Below are 17,894 nucleotides of genomic sequence, written 5' to 3' on the forward strand. Positions count from 1 at the left end.
CTTGATGAATCTGCGTGCCATACAGCCACACATTTTTGTCCCAAACATTAGAGGAAAAAAAAAAGAAAAAAAAATATGTGGAGAAAAATATGATATACCAGATTTGACTATTTTTAAAAAGTTAGCACTTTCCTGTGGAGTGGCAAAAATTTAATTTGCAATGAAGAAGTGAGTAAATTAAAATTGAACGTGTTCCCAGCCTGAGTTTGAGATGATATAGTATTTAAGTCCCACTGCAGCACAAAGGTGTACAATGAAACTTTTTTGGTAAAAATACAAGCAGTATTTAATTATCGACATGACACATAATGGATAATTACACAACTTTGACATGGGCTTTGGGATTTTCACAGCATATATATATAATTACTGCAAGTGTAACAAGTTATAAAAAAAAACAGTCACAAAATCTTCACACCTATTTCTTATTTGTTTCAAGTATATGAATACACTGTGTTTGGAAAAGCCCTGACTATTAGATTAATTAATAGGAAATGGCCATTGTCAACTATTTTCCTTTGATTTCAGAAATTAGCTTTAGGCTGCTCTCTTTAGGATGCACTTCACTGTGTTCATAGACAGTGGAAACTCCTGAGCTTCAAAGTCACCAACCAGAGCAAACGTTTGCTATTTACATTAACGCTTTTGGCATTTTACTTCATTTGAACTTCAAGAAGCAGTTTTATTCATTTTAGAAATTAGCATTTTTAACTGAAATAAGGATGTTTGGTTCACATTTCACACACAAACTAATACAGAAGCTTTTTGAATATTTTCAGAATCCTGTTTTTCAGAAGTCTGGAACATTGTCACTTTAGTTGCGTTGCAATGTTGTTAATTCTAAGCTGATACAAAAAACAAATTATATTTAACCTTTTTGACAAAATTATGGCTTACAGTTGTTTTTGGCAGTTTTCATACCTCATATACATGGTATTATGAACAAATATTAAGTATACAAGTCTGTTTGTAGGCATCAGTAATATACATGTCTTAATCAAATGCAAGCTATCAGGAAAACATATTCTCTTTCCTTCAAGAGACAAGATATCTGTTTCCCATTTAGCAACTTGGTTTAGATTTATGATTCTGGCAATGATAAGAACAACTGTCTGTTATGCAAATTAGACAGGCCTAGTTAATGCTTCAAAACATCTGGTAATTTGTGTCCTTTACAGTGGCTCTTTAGGAAGTCCACAGGGGAGCTGCTATCACACAGTTCCAGGTGGGTAAGACAAGAGGTAAAACTGGCTTCTTGCTAATTAGATAATGGCCACTTGTACCACTCTCATTCTCTGTTTTTGGCTCCACAAAAATAAGGAGCTTTTTGCCACAGAATTTGTTTTAAGGCAAGAGAAAGATATGTTGAGATACCACCTATATACTGTATTTGTTAAAAGATTTAAAAGAATTTTGTTTTGCTGTTTTACAAGCCTGAATTCTAAAATCAGTATAGACTCAAAATCATCAAGTGGCATAGATGGATTAATGGAGGTGTAATGCTTTCATAAGAATAAGTAAGACAAAAAGTGTATAATAAGAGATTATTATCAAATGTGTGGGTCAGTGTAAACCTCAACCTCTGGAGTTGGACAGGTCTAAGTAAAACTTTATTGCATTTCATGCTAGAATTAGTGATTTCAAAGAATGTGTGATATAAACTGTATTGGGCACATTTTTGATAAAAACAAAAAAGTCCTGATTCGCCTGTTACTTATCCCTTTTTGAATGAGAGCAACAGAAAGACGCGGCATCCTAATTTAATCATTATGTTCAAATTGGACAGAAGTTAATAAAAAGACACACTGGTGGCAACAAGGCGGGTGGTATTTAGTTTCATGCTTTTCTTTATACACAGATTTTCAACATACTTTGAAGTATCTTATTACAGACAACTTATTGAAGCGTTCAATATAGAAAACATCAACTTGAAGGAGCACACCGTTTTCAACATGATTCAATGAAAGAAAAAAAATATCTTTTGACAGAAATGTTGTACTGTGGGAATAAGCAGATGTGTTCAAAATGACCAATGACCTTCGGAGAACTGAACTAAAATAAAAACACCATAAATATCAAGCGTGCAGCAACTGCTAGATAATGACCACTTACCCCTAGAAAGCAAAACATAGAATAGTTAATATCAAGACTACAATACAGATAAAGAAGCTATAAAACAGCATGGTTTCCTTTTTGGTGTGAACACATATACATTGCATTGCATGTGTTCTTAGTACAGAGGGGAGGCTTTTGAGAAATAATTATTGAAAAGCTGCTTTAAACTGTGAGAACATACTTGGCTTCTAGCTGCTGTTTCTGCTTTCAGGACTAATCTGCAAAATAAGCATCCCTGAATAAAATGTAAGTTCATAAAAACATAAATCTGAATCCCAGTCCAGATTCCAAATAATCCTAACATCCAGGACCTGAAATTGAAGAAGCTACTGCTGTCATTCACTGTTTGAAAAAATACAAATAAAAAATACATTTTATGTCTTTTTGCACTTAACAGGCAAAGTTTTACCATAGGTTGAAGGCATTGCTTGTTGAAATGCTTTTTCAAAACTTCATTTACATTTGTTTTCAGATAAAAATCAGAACAACCTTGTGACGGGGTTCTATTATGACTCGGACAACCACAAATGACTGGCCAAGGCCAGAGATCACTTCAGTGAAATTTATTATGCTTTTCTTCACATGAACAAAGATAGCAGGTGCAGAATATATACAAAGTGTGTCCAAGGCAGGTTAAAATCAAAACCTTCAGCATGACTTCTTGGAAGTCTAACCACAGGCTGACTCCCTGTGGAGCAGAGCCCTGCTTTTAAGGCCACAGGCTCCGCCCACAGAAAGTCCAAACACGCAAAAAAAAAAAACACTAAGCAATTACTTCTAACTCAAATAAACTCTTAAAGTATACATAATAATAATAATGAGAGAAAAAAAAATAAAAAAAATTAAATACAATACTCAATTTAATAGAAAACACTCACTACGTAATCATGTGACTCTCCCGGCGCGCCATAATCCGGAAACAACCCTGCTTGAAAACAGAACCGGGAAAATGTTTGAAGCTGAAAATAACAGGTTAGGATGAATTAACTGAAGCAGGAACACCGCGTGTGCACCCACGAGGAACCGCGTCAGCTTACGCTGCAACAAAAAGTAAGTTAGCGATTGTGTATGTGTTTGTGCGTAGGGGTGTACGGGCGTGCTCGCATGCTGACACGGACTCATAACTAAATCCTGGCTCGTGACGTTGCAAACATGTTCATAATTGTAATGAATATTTTTTAACATCTTCTCTAAATTTTTCTTTGTAAAAAAATATATATATATAGCCTATATATATATATATATATATATATATATATATATATATATATATATACATATTATGAAAGTAAGCCATTTACACTTGTTTTTATCATGATTGTAAGTATGAATTTCCTTTTGGTTTCATCTTGATTTTCATTTCGAAATTGACAATGTGGCAGTGGGACCACATATTGCGCTGTCCAAATCTGTGTCTCTGTGAAATATCGTTCCCAAATTTGGTTTCACAACAGCCTCTTCACTGACAACAAATAATCTTGAAAATATCATGTAATTCTCCCTGGGCAGAGTGAAAGTTTTTGTCTCTAAACTGTCTTTTTCACCAGACATGTCTCACTGATGAGACCATTAAATAAGCTGTCCAAGTTGTAGTTTCTGGCAGCCCACTCACACAGCTTTTTTTGCCCTTTTCCCCATATCTTACTTATTTGCCTCGCCCTTCCTGGAAATGTCACTAAGGACATCTAGTTGTCAGTCAGATTTCTTAGTTTTCATCTTTTTTTCATCTCCTTTCTTCTTGAGTTTCCCATTATCCGTTTCTTTTCTTTTTGTTCCTCCTTCTTCCCTATCAGTTTCACCTTTCGTTTCCTTCTATCATGTGTAAAGCTATCTCTCTATCATTAGGGAATAGGTTGACATTTGCCAATGGATATTGTTATAATTTGCTTGCCCTAATACCTGAACGTACAGAACCTTACTTTGCACTTTAGACTGTCGGACTCTAATGACTTTGATCTCTCACTTGAGTTTTAAATGAACATATAGGCTTAACTCATTAGTGTTTAATAAATGAATCTTCGTTTTGGAAATTAATTAATTGTTTTACTCACTTGTTCCTTGTTATAAATCAACTAACCAGACTTTTCAGTCATTTGAACATAAAAATGTATCATTTAAACAGTAATGTAATTTACGTAGTTTTTTTTAGATGCACTTTATAACTTTGTGTGCCTTTAAAAACTATTCTTGTGTCTCTTTAGCTGCTTTAGTATGTGGGCAGCAGCTGTTCCACTGGGTATATCAGTGAATAATTAATACATACAGTTCTCATCTCTCTGAAGGATTAATTAGTTACAAAGAAAACACAGAAGTTGCCCTTTCTGACACACATATTTTACATATGCGGAAAAACATGTAGTACTTTTTATATTCCAAAACCATCAAATTAAACAGATTTACTGTTGCAGTGTCTAGCTCCGGCGCTAAATTCAAAGTTGAAAGTGACAATAAATTGCAGTAAGTTAAACACCATTTTCTTCTGTTTCTTTTGCTGCTGTTGTTTTTTATTTAGCTTTCCTGCATCTAATTGGCTGTAAAGTTATTTCCAAAAAGTTCAGAAATCTAATGGCTTATGTTACGTAAATTGATCTAGTATAATGAATGGAAGATTGTGGGGTTATGTAAATGTATTTAGATTTTTGATTATAAAAATAAAACATTCAAAATTATAGTTTGTTAGAGCTATAAAATACTATATACTCTTTTTGTTTAACCCATAATACACTTTCATGTAGGTCTGGCAAAAAATTACTTTCTAATTAAGTGGAATATATACTGAATAAATCCTTGAATTGACAAAGCTAGCAAGTCACAAAAATTCATTGTTCATTCTTCTTGTACTGTACTATATATTAGATTTTTGATATGCTCTATAAACTCTGTTGGCCTTTCTTAATTGATTTCCTGGTATAGTAAACAACATTTCAAGACCAACTTTTCTTTTTTACTTGTTATTAAAATATTGCCAATGTATGAGTTTAGTGATTTTTGGGGGTGATTTGAAAACGATACTGTTCAGGGCTATAAAATCTTGTTTCAACATAAGGGCCATGGTGTAGAGATAACAACTTAAGTCCTACCTAGTAAGGCTCTGTTTACATGACATATAACACAAATGTTTTGTTGCTTTTTGGTCTCTTGTTTAGAATAACACCATTACGGCAACAAAAACGCAAATGTTAGATAACAGGCTCCTGAATTGTGTACATGTACATGCAAACTGCAAATATTTTTGACCTTCTTGTTCTGTCTCTGCAACTACACCTCTTCAGATTACTAATATTAAGGCAAAATTAGCTTCTTGTTGAACATTTATGCAGTCAGTGACAATACATAAATTACATGCACCAGATATGTGTATGAGTGTACAAGTGTATGTCTATGAACATACACCTCTGAACCAGAAAGTTCACAAAGTTTCACCATCTCCTTTGGGTCTAGCATGCACAATACATAGTTTCCAGTGCTGGTTGCTTTTTCTTTTGCTGTTGTGTAATTGTGATTTATTTTGGCTCCATAATGGAAAATGTTTTTTGTAAAATTCAAATTGTACTGGTCCCTGACAACCTCTAAAATATTAGGACTCTACTTGACTAACATGTAGAGTCCTAAGCCAGTTTTCATCTATTCATGTTACATTTATAATAACCACTTAAATATTTTTGAACTGAGCTCTGTTAAATGATGTCAGGTTTTTAAAAACGACTAAATATATCTTCTGACATCTTACATATACCACAGTGTGGCTTTTTTATTGCTTCTTTTCTTTATAGACAAAGTAAATTCAGAAATCCAGATTGGGGGAGGGCGTGTGGTGGGGTAGAGTAGGCACTCCATATGTGGAGGCTGTTAGTCCTTGACGCATCCATCTGTGGTTCAATTCCTGAGCTTAAGGCCTTTACTTTATGTCTTCCCCTACCCCTTTCTTTCTCTGACTATTTCCTGTCAGATTACTGCCAATAAAGGCCAGTAGAGTGACAAACTGTTCAAAAAGGGAAGTCCACAGATGTGTAATAAAATATGAAGAACTGGTGGGGAAAATATATGCATGTATAACAAACAACACAGGTGTAAACTAATGAGGTGGAAAGGGAGATGAAATATCAGAGTTCCAAACTTGAGGGAAAGAACAGAGCCTGTTTTCTACAAAGTTGGAGCAAGAAACAGAGACAGGAAGTGAAGTAGAACAAGATCCATAAGGACAAAACTCATTATCTCTGTTTACAAATTTTTCCAGAAAATCCCAACAATACTTTGCTAGGAGATTGTGACAAATTTGCATGAATTGCTCGATTATACAAAATAAGTCAGCAAATGTATTATTGTAATTACACCTAGATAGATGCTTTAAATGCACAACAACAAATGCTTTCAGATTAGTGATTACAAGGCGGTTGTTGAGACGAGAGACAGAAAATCAGCACAACTAGCTGTGACAGGAGCTGCACGACAGAGATGGAAGACAGATAATTGAATTAAATTAAATCCAATCAAATTAAATGGAATTGAACTGAATTGAATCACCTTATATTAATCCCCTAAGGGAGAATTGTGTTCTGCCTGTTTATTTTGCTGTGGAAAATTATATGTAATGAAAAAACATCAATAGAAAGCAAATTGTGCTTGAGAAGAGGCATTTTAGAAGTTGGTAGCTTAGCTGACCAAAGACGTGTCACACCAGCAAATCCAATTCAATGATGAGCAATGTACTTACTTAAAGTGCAAATCATTCAATGCAAGAATTGGTGCAAAATGGACGAGGTTACGATGCTGTGCTTGCACATAATCATAGTCCGAGTGGTCCATCAATGGTGGTTTCATAATGCCTGTGTGATGATGACTGTATTTTCAGCTCTCTATTTAATGGCAACTGGCTTTTTTAGATGTCTACATTCAGATCTTCTCCTCCAAAATACTACTATGTAATGTCCCTGCACTAACAAGCACACACACATGAACACGCAGAAACAATCGGTGCCCAAGCAAACTTAGTGGAACCACTGGCAAATGGTTCCACTATTTGTTTTTCTTTACACTTTGACAGATAATGAAATCAACTTGCTCACCGCTCTTATTCTGTTCATTCCTTTCTTTCTAGATACATGTTTGTGATCAGCATTTTGAGTCCTGCTTGTTCATAGCTAATTCTCTAAAGAGAGCTGTACTCAAGACTTTGTGCTTGGGCTTGAGTGAATGAGGCAATTTGTGTATACTGCTACCTGATTTTAAGTGTTGTGTTTTCACAAAGGTATCATCCTGCAATGTTTGAATATTCAATCAGGACAGACAGGCTTACCTGCGGTCCTGCATAAATCTAACCAAGCATAGCCAACAGAAACATGGAAAGAAAAATAAATAAATAAATAATTGATTTAAAGTTAATTTAAGCTGGGAGGAGATTGACCATAACTTTTATTTTGAATAGGATGAAGCTTACACGAAGAACTAGAAAAAGTATTCTGCTTGAGAAGCCAGACTACATTTGTGCCAAGACAGATAAGTGGTATTTGGTAATTATGAAGATCTACGTGTGTCGATGTCCTAAGTCAGAGATCGGGTTTTACTGAATATTTGAAACACCGAGGTCGTATCTTTTATGGAACATGCCATAGAATACTTCTGTAGCTATGGGAGCAAGATATTAGGATTTTTTTGTGATTTCATGACTAGATGCTTCTACATGACAATTACTCATGTGGCACACCTGCAGAGGAGAGATAAGTAGAAGCACATCACTTGGTAAGCCGACACGTGCCGCAACCAAAGACATCAAGATAGCCTCGTTCTACCCACATGTGATGCAGATGGTGTTTATTACAAGAGAAGAGAAAGATGAATACAATCACATTCTTGTACATCAACACCCAATTAATATCTTTAGTGAGCCACATGTATCCAATGTTCCTAAGAAAGATGATATATTTTATAACTTAATGAAAACAACTGTCTGTGCATCTTACTCGTAATATTAGGACAAATCGCAGATACAGATGTTAAGGTTGTTCATATTGCTGAAATCCAGTGATTTACCTAGATATCTTGTGCACTTGTAACCATATTGATGGTTCTTTACAGGGATAGTTCAGATATTTTGAAGTGAGGTTATGGGAAGTTATTGTCATATCACTGACTTTATCAAAAAGTGTAGAAAAAAAATCTGACCATTGAAAGTCTTTCAGCTGATCAGACAGAACTCTTGTTTTAACAAATTGAAATAATTCAAACTGAAAACATTTTCATCAGTGATTTACAACTGTTTTCTAGTGGGAATTGAATTTCTTAACTTTCAGAAGACACTATTTGTTAGTTTGTGTCTATTTTCTTATCCTAGCTAGCCTTCTATTACTATGCAAAATAATTTTACCTAAAGGAGAGCCTATTAGAACTGTAAAACTTTGTCAACCATTGACAAACTATCAGAAGGTGATGTGGCTTTAAAACCTTTTGGAAACATTTGCTTTTGTGAGTGCAGAAAGAACAGTTCACTGGACTTCAGCCATGGGTACTTTTATCAGAAGCTTTGACACTCATCAATAAGTTAAATACAAATCAACGGATCTTGTGCCTTGAAGTCCAACTACCAGACACTATAAGAATGAATTATTGAATGGAATCGGACAGGACATGTCAGTTTCAATCTGCATGTAGACAAGGTAGAGAGGAACACCTCTCTGACCAGGAGCTACACATAGTTTCTTCCATTAAATAAAGAAAATTCCTATTGAAATACACTTTTGTTGGTCAAATAGTACAACAAATATTTTGTTAACCTGGTCAACTGTTATAAGATGTTTGGTTTGACTTTATGCAGCATACTGTACTCCCACACGTACACTGTGGGAGCAGAGAGCTATTGACGGCCTCTGCATAGCCTGACACACAATTCACCATTTCTGTCTTTGTGAAGCCTAATGTACTGTAGTTGAGTGGGTTCAGTTGTATGAGTGAGTGAAAGGTGAAGCTTTACAACGAGGAGAGGCAGTGTGACTGTTGACTGTGTGTCTGTATATGAAAAAAAAAACATCTTTTTATCTTCATGTCAGTTTTTTCCTGTGTATTTCTCGCATTTGGTGTTTGAGGTTAGTTTGATTTGACTAGCACAACATTACTGGTTTTTCAAGGCAAATTTGAAACTGAAATTCTTTATCTGGATCCACTTTTAAAGGATTTAAAACAGCATTTTATTTAACTTGTCATCATGTTCTTTGATTTTATGTTTACATAAAAATCCCACACTTGTCTTATGCTTAGTGTCAACTAAATAGTTCCTTTGTCAAAAGCAGTTGGAAAAAATTTACATTTTTTGCAAGTTTGGAAGGTTTTTACTCTTCTTCAAAGCACTGTCAATTGTGAACAACTCCAGGGCTTTACTTTTCCACATGTAGTGTATGTGCATTCAGCATAAACACAGGATCTCGCTTTAGTTCACTGACTTTTTCTCCTTTTCTTGTCTCCTTTTCTTTTCTCCCATCTCCCCTGCATTTCTTTTCTCGCAATTACGTGTCCTCTGGCTTTTCCCACTTCCTGTCCTGTTTTGTCCCCTATTCATCTTTCTCTCTCTTCACAATCATTCGTTCCCCACAGAGAAGTGTGATGAGGCTCTAGCCTCTCCGCTGCCTCACACGGCCTTCACCAGCTCATCCGTCTTCTCCAGTGGATATGCACCTGGATATGCCAAACTCAACAGGAGAGGAGGTAGGAAACTCACATCCATAGTACATTCAAAGAGTCATAGGAAGCACACACCTACCCACACACGCACACACACAGAAAAAGACGCAAATGTCCTTGTACTTGGATATAAATGAAAGTAGTGGGAGGGTGCTCTTTTCACATTTATTCTACACATATAAGAGACTAATAGTCTAATTTGGATACATGTCCATACATCTTTATGAATGATTTTGCAGGTGATCAAACTGTGAGATGAATGCTCAAGCCTTTATAGAGTGACATGCTCCACAGTGCTCCCCAGCTGCTCTTTTCCCCTTCTGCCTCTTCTAACCCATTTTCCCTTTTGTATTTCTTTTTTACATCTTCTTTTGTGTTCCCTCGTCCCTCACTCTCCTCATCGTCGTTTTAATCATTATCTCTGTGACTCAGGCTGAAGCTCATTTTCACATCAGTCCACAGCTAAGGGCTATGAACAGACAATTACACCCCTTTATGTTTTTACAATTAATAATTCATACCTTTCCATCTAATGCAGTCACCCTGCAGTGTGGGCAACTGAGCAGTGATGCAGACCTGCCAGATAAAGGCAAGGTAATCTGAGGATTTTAATCACACCGATTGAGTTAAAGCAATGAGAGAGGATGGGACTCATGCTTCTTGAATCATGGCTTATACAAACAAGAGAATAAGGCAGAATTTAAAATAAGGAAGGAAGAAATAAGGACTAGTTTCACAGATGCTGATAGCTCTTGTGTAAATGCTGCATCTGATGTTTCTGGACCCATTGGACCCACAAAAATCTCTGAAACGCACACACAGTTTGTCATTCCATCTTCATAGGCACTTTGCGTTTACATCCATTTATTTTTCATTTGTTTCTGATGCCTAACACTGACCTTTAAACCTAACCTTTACCAGCACATGCCTAACCATAATGTAAACTTAATTCACACCTTAGTTCTAACCTATAGCCCAAAAACAGAACTTTTTGTTTTGAGCCAGTACATTGGGCCCCGTAGGAAGCAGTGGACCTCTACAATGTAGTATTTGTTGAAAGTGTGTCCTAACAGTGTATAAAAACAAGGTCTCTTTCACACAACCCCTCACACGCATACCCACGCATGCGCACATTATCAGCAAAGTACAAAATTGGTGACATATTTAGCATTAATGTATTGTACTGTAACATAACACAATCAAAACTGGGGAAGTATGTAAATTAATACTGTATTCAAAGCAAATTAAGTCAAGTTGATGTAACATATCAACAAAACGATAACAAATTATGAAACAATCAACAGACATTACATTTTGTCAAATGCCATTGTCAAAATCATCAAGAATAATCATCTTCAAGTACATCAAATATTTTGGTCAATGCTCCCGTTGTTTTAAATCAGAGGAAACTCTAAATAAAAGAAATTGCTGTTTCTCCATGTTTGGTTCTGTCTTTGGGAATGCAGAGTAGATATGAACCAGAGGAGGTGAGGTTTCCAGTTATACGCTACTGCAAATGTCACCACTGGGTTTTACTGAAATGACTTGCAGATCATGTTTACAGAGCAGCCCATATTGCCCATGTTAAAACCACCACTGTTCACAGATGTAGCAAAATCAATATTCACTTTTTAATTTTGAAAATCATGACTAAAGATTCTGATAGCATTAATTTTAATGCAGGCAGAAGTGCTGAGGTTTCTAGGAAAATATAAAAAGTTAAGTCTTTCAGAAGAGCATCTAAGTTAGGCATATTTAGTATGAGAGCAGTTTTTGCCACACTGGCTTTTAATTTGTATTTCACACTGCTATGGACAGCAGAAGTAAATCATCTTTATGTGGGCGATGACTCAGCAGATTTGGTAAGAAATGTGAAATTATAGCAAATTAATTCCATGCAGACTAAAACATTTGATAGGTTTATTACATATGTCCCATAATGCATTGCAATGTTTTCTGATGTCTATGTTTTGTAATTCATGCTGAAAATGCACCACCTTACTCCATATGAAGAATTCAGTGCTTTATCAAGCTTCTGGGATACATTGTGTTCCTTTCATGTTTTATTGTGAATTATCTAAATGTGTAGCTAATCCTGCATTCAACTCTTGCCCACTATTAATTGATTTTCATTTTCACTGTAATCTAAGCAGCCCATATTATGAGTTTGTTCTTTTACGTAATTATTTTCCGGTCTTTTCCAGCTATAAAACAGGGAGGTGAAAAAAATTTATAAAATACAATTTCTCCCATCTCTCCCTGCTTGTATTATCCAGATCAGACGTCCACAACAGAGAGAACAAATATATTACTGTAACCAATTCTGTCAGATTTTTGATTCGTCAGATCCACTAAAATGGCAAAAATACTGAGACAATTTCCTTTACACATCCATAAATTTTAATGATACGTCATGCTTAGTACACAGGATATATATGCACGGCCTTTGCAGCTAAAACAACTTTAAGTTTTTGTGAGGGGGTCTGAGGATTTATCACTCTAAAGAATGCTTCTTTATGACTCGGGATTCCAGAAGTAACCTGCTTTGCACCACTGCATCTGTTGCTTGGCATTGTACTTCTACTATGTAGCTACTCGCCCATGGAAACCCAATCCATGTAGCCCATGCATGTGTTTTTTAGCTAATCTTAATGTTTGGTGTGACTCCGCTTTCTTTCACATTGCCTACCATTCTGTTTCAGAGTTGCTGTTGTCCACAATTGCTTCCACTTTGAGATAATGCCACTTACAAGTGGAATGTTTCATGGTAGACATTTCACGAATGTACTTATTGCACAGTTGACATATTCTCACACTAGCATGCCTCAATTCATTCAGCTCCTGAGAGCAACTCATGTTTTCATAAATTTTCGTTTGTCTGCAGTCATTCTTAAGTTCTTGATTTTATACCCCACTGGAAGGGAACATAACATTTGAATTGAATAATTTGGATATGTCTCAATACTTTTACCTTAATAGTGCATTAACAAAGCCTATCAGTATGCAGTGTATAAACGTCAGACCACAAAGTGGATTTTAAAAAAACGTAACGTAAATGTTGTCAGATGTTTTTCTCTGTCATCTCAGAGTTTGTGGATCTCATCTCAGCCACTGATCAGAAAAAAACATTAGAAATAGACTTGGATGCATGTCCACAAACACGAGTAATGAAAACAATCATTATGTTGCCAAACTTTAAAGAACTCTTTAAGTGAATGTGTTTTTGTGGGTGAAATGTCCAAATGCTATTATTCAATAATACATAAATTTATTGAAATGCCCCATGAGAAAATGTGCCTTATTAACTTTGTTAATTACTGTTAGCCTCTGGATTTTACACCCATTGTTTGCTGAAATAGCATTTAGCGTCATTACATAACACTTTATATATTTGCTTTCTTTTGAATTATATTTTTCTTTTTTTCTTCCTTCTTTTGTCCAGAAATTACAGTACAGGTAAAACTGATAGACTTTGGCACTTCATTCGACTTTGTTCCAAATAAGGAGTGATACATTGTGTAAGCAAAACAAAGTGATAACATTAATAAGGATTTTGCATGTGCAACTGGTTGTCATCATGAAAAGTGTCAGAAAAACCATGAAGAAAGATCAAGAAGAAAATGTTTATGCCGGACGAATAATGACAAAACAAATATCAAACAGCATGTTTTGCATATTAATGAAGGAGGATATGTTAAATTTATTGCGCTTACAATTCTCATCATTTCGCTGACAGAATATTATTCCTGTGTTTGTACTTGGGGTTTGCGTGTATGTGCAAACCTTTAGGCGATCAGCCTCTCCAATTTTTTCCTATTATTTTCTTCTGGTCTGTCATATCTGCGTCTTCTTTTTCTTCATTATCCTCACCTTCTACTATAACTTCCTGACATCCTTATATTTTTTATGCTTTTTGTTTTTGTTTCTGTCTTCTTTTCGCTTTCCTCCTTTCTTTCTCTGTGCTTTTCTACCTCTCTCTCTCCCCCCCTCCCTCCATCTCTCCACTTTCATAGAATAATTTCTGTCTGTCACTTTTTCTCCTGTTTTTATAATATCCTCTCTTCCTCTCCCTCCTGTCATGGCATTGACTCCCCTGCCTTACATTATCACTCCTGTTCTCCCCTCTCTCCCAAATCTACATTTTCCCCTCGACTGTAGCTTCTTTCTGTCACTTCAAGTACAAGACCCTGTATTTCTCAGCAGTGTCAGACAGAGAGAAGAGACAAGCCAATTTCTCTTGCAGCCAGTACCTTTTGGTCTGTTTGGATAAAGAAAGGGATAAGAAATAAAGAAGGGGTAGCAGTCAGAGCATCAGAGAGAAAAGAAGAATAATGAAATAAAGCCAAAGATAATTTATATACGGTTTCAGATATATCATGTATTTTATGATGTTTGCGTAATTCTAATGATAATTACCCTAGTGTCCACAGTGTTTGTAGTTCGAACAAACACTGTGGAATATAACGTTAAACCCTTTGGGGACTTATTTCTTACAGTCTTATTCATTTGCATTTTTGAAACTCTTTGTCAAAAATACCAAGGACCTGATCTACACAGAGTCCAAATAAGAAACATTACATTGCATAAGACAGAAAAAAATTCCAGGTCTACTAGGTTGCAAGCAATCTATAAAGATTATGGGTGCAATTGATTGCCTTCGCAAAAGATTAAAAAAAAGATGAAGTAGAAAGTTCTTATCCTCAACTAATAATAAAAAAAACTCCAGAACATTTAATGTAAATTAGTACACAATATGTTACAACACAACAGTGATAACATTTAAAATTCCTTCATTCCTTGTGTATATTTTTCTATCTTGTGTCCTTTTAGCTTTTTGTCCTCGTTTCCTACTAAATTTCTGGTTTTCTAACTTCCCTCCAGTGTTGTTTTTCTTTGTTTCCCACCATTGGTCCTCTCTGCTTCCACTTTATTTTTGTAGATTTCATGTTTTATGCGTATGTGCTATAGAGATACTTTCCATAAATTTGAAGTTAACTTGAGAGTTTTTACATCTGTATGTGAATGGTTTGAAAAAAATATTTTTTGCAAACAACAGAGAGCTATTGGAAGTTAAGTAGTCTGGAAAAGTATGAAATTTTTTTCATACTGGTGTTCTCATTTTGAGACACCTTCAAAATGAGAACAAAGAGTTAACAATGGAGACCAAATAACATTTTGATAGAAACACAACATGGAAGAAAAGGTAAAGTAAGTAATTGCTCTATGGCTGGAAAAAAAGTATTGTTCCCCACTATGATCTCAGAGGAACTAAATTCCATCTACTTGTATTGTTTTAATATGTACTCACCATCCATGTTACCCAAGTTCTATTTTATTTAGTGGGAATTTGTGTAAAAGAGAAACTCTATTTATTCCTTGACCAGAGAGAAACTCACTCATGCAACAATGGAAACTGATATGTTTAAAAAAATGAAATAGAACTGGGTGATCTGTGTATGTATGTGTGCATCTGTAGTGATTCCAATAGTTATGCATATATCTAAGCATTCATGTGTGCACACAATTCTTTGCGATGCAAAAGTGACCAAGCATAAAATTCAACCTCAAATGATTAACATTTCCAAAACTGATCTTAAAATCCTTCTGTGTACTTCTGCTGCTTTCCTTTCTTAAGCTTCTCTTCAGAATTCATCTCTCCCATGTTTCACCTGTGCTTCTTTCTCTGCACCCATTAAATCATTGCATACTCTTTTTACATCACCATTTCATCTTCTCTGAATGCATCTGTAAGTTTTTACTGTAACATTTTCAATCCCACGGCCCATTTTCTCAACTTGTCTGCCTTCTTATTTGTTCAATTTTATTATCCGTAATTTTTTTCTCTCATTTCCACCCTTTTATGTAGCATTTTATTTTCTCACAGCTTTAAAAAAAGTATCTTATTGGCACACTGTATTTAAAAAAAAAAAAAAAAAAAGAGTAACAGCTGCAGGACAACTGAGCTCTAATGTGCTGCACAATTAACCAGATTCTCCCTCTATTTTCATATATTCTTTTCACTCTGTCATCCTGTAACGTTTGCCATTGCAGTCATCCATTGGTAACGACAGTTGGCTTTTAATTAAATTACTCTGTCTCCATTCCCTCCCTTTACTCCATGACAGAAAGATGAAGCACTAGCAGAGAGCCAACCAGCTGTTTTCTCTCCGTTCCCCTTTTCTGACATCCTTGACTCTTAAGTAACTAAGATCTTGAAGTTGGCGATCAAAACTTTTCAAATAAATGCTCACAAATATATACAAATAAAAGGAACCCCTGGAAGCACAAACACTTTCAAATCACACATAGAATATGTGTCCACAGTACAAGTAGAGATGAAGCAGTCAACCGTGTATATACACTTCCACTTTTGGGAACTCGAGACTCACCAGTTAAGCTATCATGCATGTTGTTGAACTGTAGGATAAAATGAGAGTATTTGACACCCACAATTACACAAAAAGAATAAGAACAGATAGAAGTGCCTTGGCTTCTGGGTGTGATGTTTCCTGCTAGCCCTCCTTTACAGCTTAGCTCACTAATTAAATCAGAAGAATTAATTAGCTTGACTTTATGAGCACTGATCTGTTTTCAGTTTTTATGGTCGTGGTAGTGATATAAAATCTTTGAGACAATTTTTACAAACTCTTAATCACAGTCCATTTTATCCAATGAAGGGAGCTTTCAATCTCCTTTGATCTCCAAGCATGACAAAATTGGGATGGCATTTCGCCTACTGAGTTAATTGTTTTACAGTTTCGATCATTCTTCCTTTTCTCTCCCCTGTTGTTGTGAGTTTTATCTTCTGATCTTTTATACTGCCTTTTGGCTTTCTCCTTCTTTGTCTCTTCCTCAGACGTGGTGTCTTGACCTTCTCTGCTCCCCTGTTCTCTCACCTATCCTCCTCCGGCTCCTTTTTTTCCCTCCCTGAACATCTGTGTGTGTGACAGGCGAGAGAACAGTGACAGTCCCGCGATGCTTCCCGACTCCCATTTCTCCTTTTATTCTTTCTTTTTATTTTCCTTTTGGCTGATGCTACCATTCATTTAGCCTGTCACCTTTAATTCCCTCACTTCTAACACTCTACATCCTTCCAATTCTTGTATGATCTTTTGAACCCATATTTATCTCTAGACCTTTCAGTTTAGCTTTGTCCCTTTGATATCCATCTGTATGTTGTGGTAATCCTGCCTCAGTGCAATTTTCTGAGGATCCTTCCTGTTCAAATAGTTTTATCTAACGGCGGCCCTGCTGGGCCATGTACCACTTGTTTGGGCTATGTTTAAATGAGTAGTAAAAAAGGTTTATTTGTTTATTTATACAATATGATTGATCTTTTGTCTAGATCAGGAGAGGTGTAATTCTTTGCAAATGTATAACAAACTATTTCTTCTATTTAAAACAATGCATCTTAGTGAGTTGGTTGATCACAGAAAATCCTAATGACACATATTGAACATTGATAATGTGAAAAAAAATTGTTTCTTTTTTTCTTCAACCTCTGTACTCAACTAGGACACCTCATGTTTTCTAGATGCTGTATAATTTTTATTTCAAAGATTTTACTACTAGCTCAGAGCGTACCTCTCTAGTAGTTAATCATACTAACAGCTATTAACTCTTTACTGTTTCTTTAATGTAGAAAGTGTACTTGAAAAAGTTCTTGGTTTCCAATATATTTTCTGAGTATTTTGTTCAGTCTTTTATATACTAGCTTGAACATTGTCTTTTTAATTTGTGTTCTTAATCATTGATTATACTATCTATTTACCATGAACTCAGACTTGTTCCTCACTTTTTTACCCATCCATAAACTTTCTTATAACTGATTGTATTTTTATATTTTAAATATATTTAGATATATTAGATATATTTTACTTTTGCTGCATTTGTTTTGGCAACTTTACTGATGCAACCCCATTTATCTGTCAAGTTAGAAGTAGAGTGTAATGAGTGTAATTTTTTTCTGCCTTGGAGGTGCTGTTGCCAACTTTGACAACATATGTACTATCTTATGATCATTGTCTCTTTTTTGTTCTGCATAAACCTTAGCTCTGCTTACATATTTTCCCCTGGTTTTGTGAATCTTATATTGCTCACTGCAGGAG

At 35.4% G+C, this 17,894-nt stretch overlaps 1 protein-coding gene across 2 annotated transcripts in view; it reads left to right on the top strand.

The window, feature by feature from the left end:
* cntnap2a (contactin associated protein 2a) overlaps window positions 1–17,894 on the top strand; it is a 294,552-nt gene that overhangs the window by 95,036 nt on the left and 181,622 nt on the right. For both annotated transcript variants that reach the window (XM_032552191.1, XM_032552192.1), the window contains exon 2: window positions 9,700–9,810. In XM_032552191.1, coding sequence (XP_032408082.1) covers window positions 9,700–9,810 — 111 coding nt within the window. The remainder of the gene's footprint in view (window positions 1–9,699; window positions 9,811–17,894) is intronic.

Source organism: Xiphophorus hellerii, chromosome 21 (genome assembly GCF_003331165.1).
Source record: "Xiphophorus hellerii strain 12219 chromosome 21, Xiphophorus_hellerii-4.1, whole genome shotgun sequence".
NCBI lineage: Eukaryota > Metazoa > Chordata > Actinopteri > Cyprinodontiformes > Poeciliidae > Xiphophorus > Xiphophorus hellerii.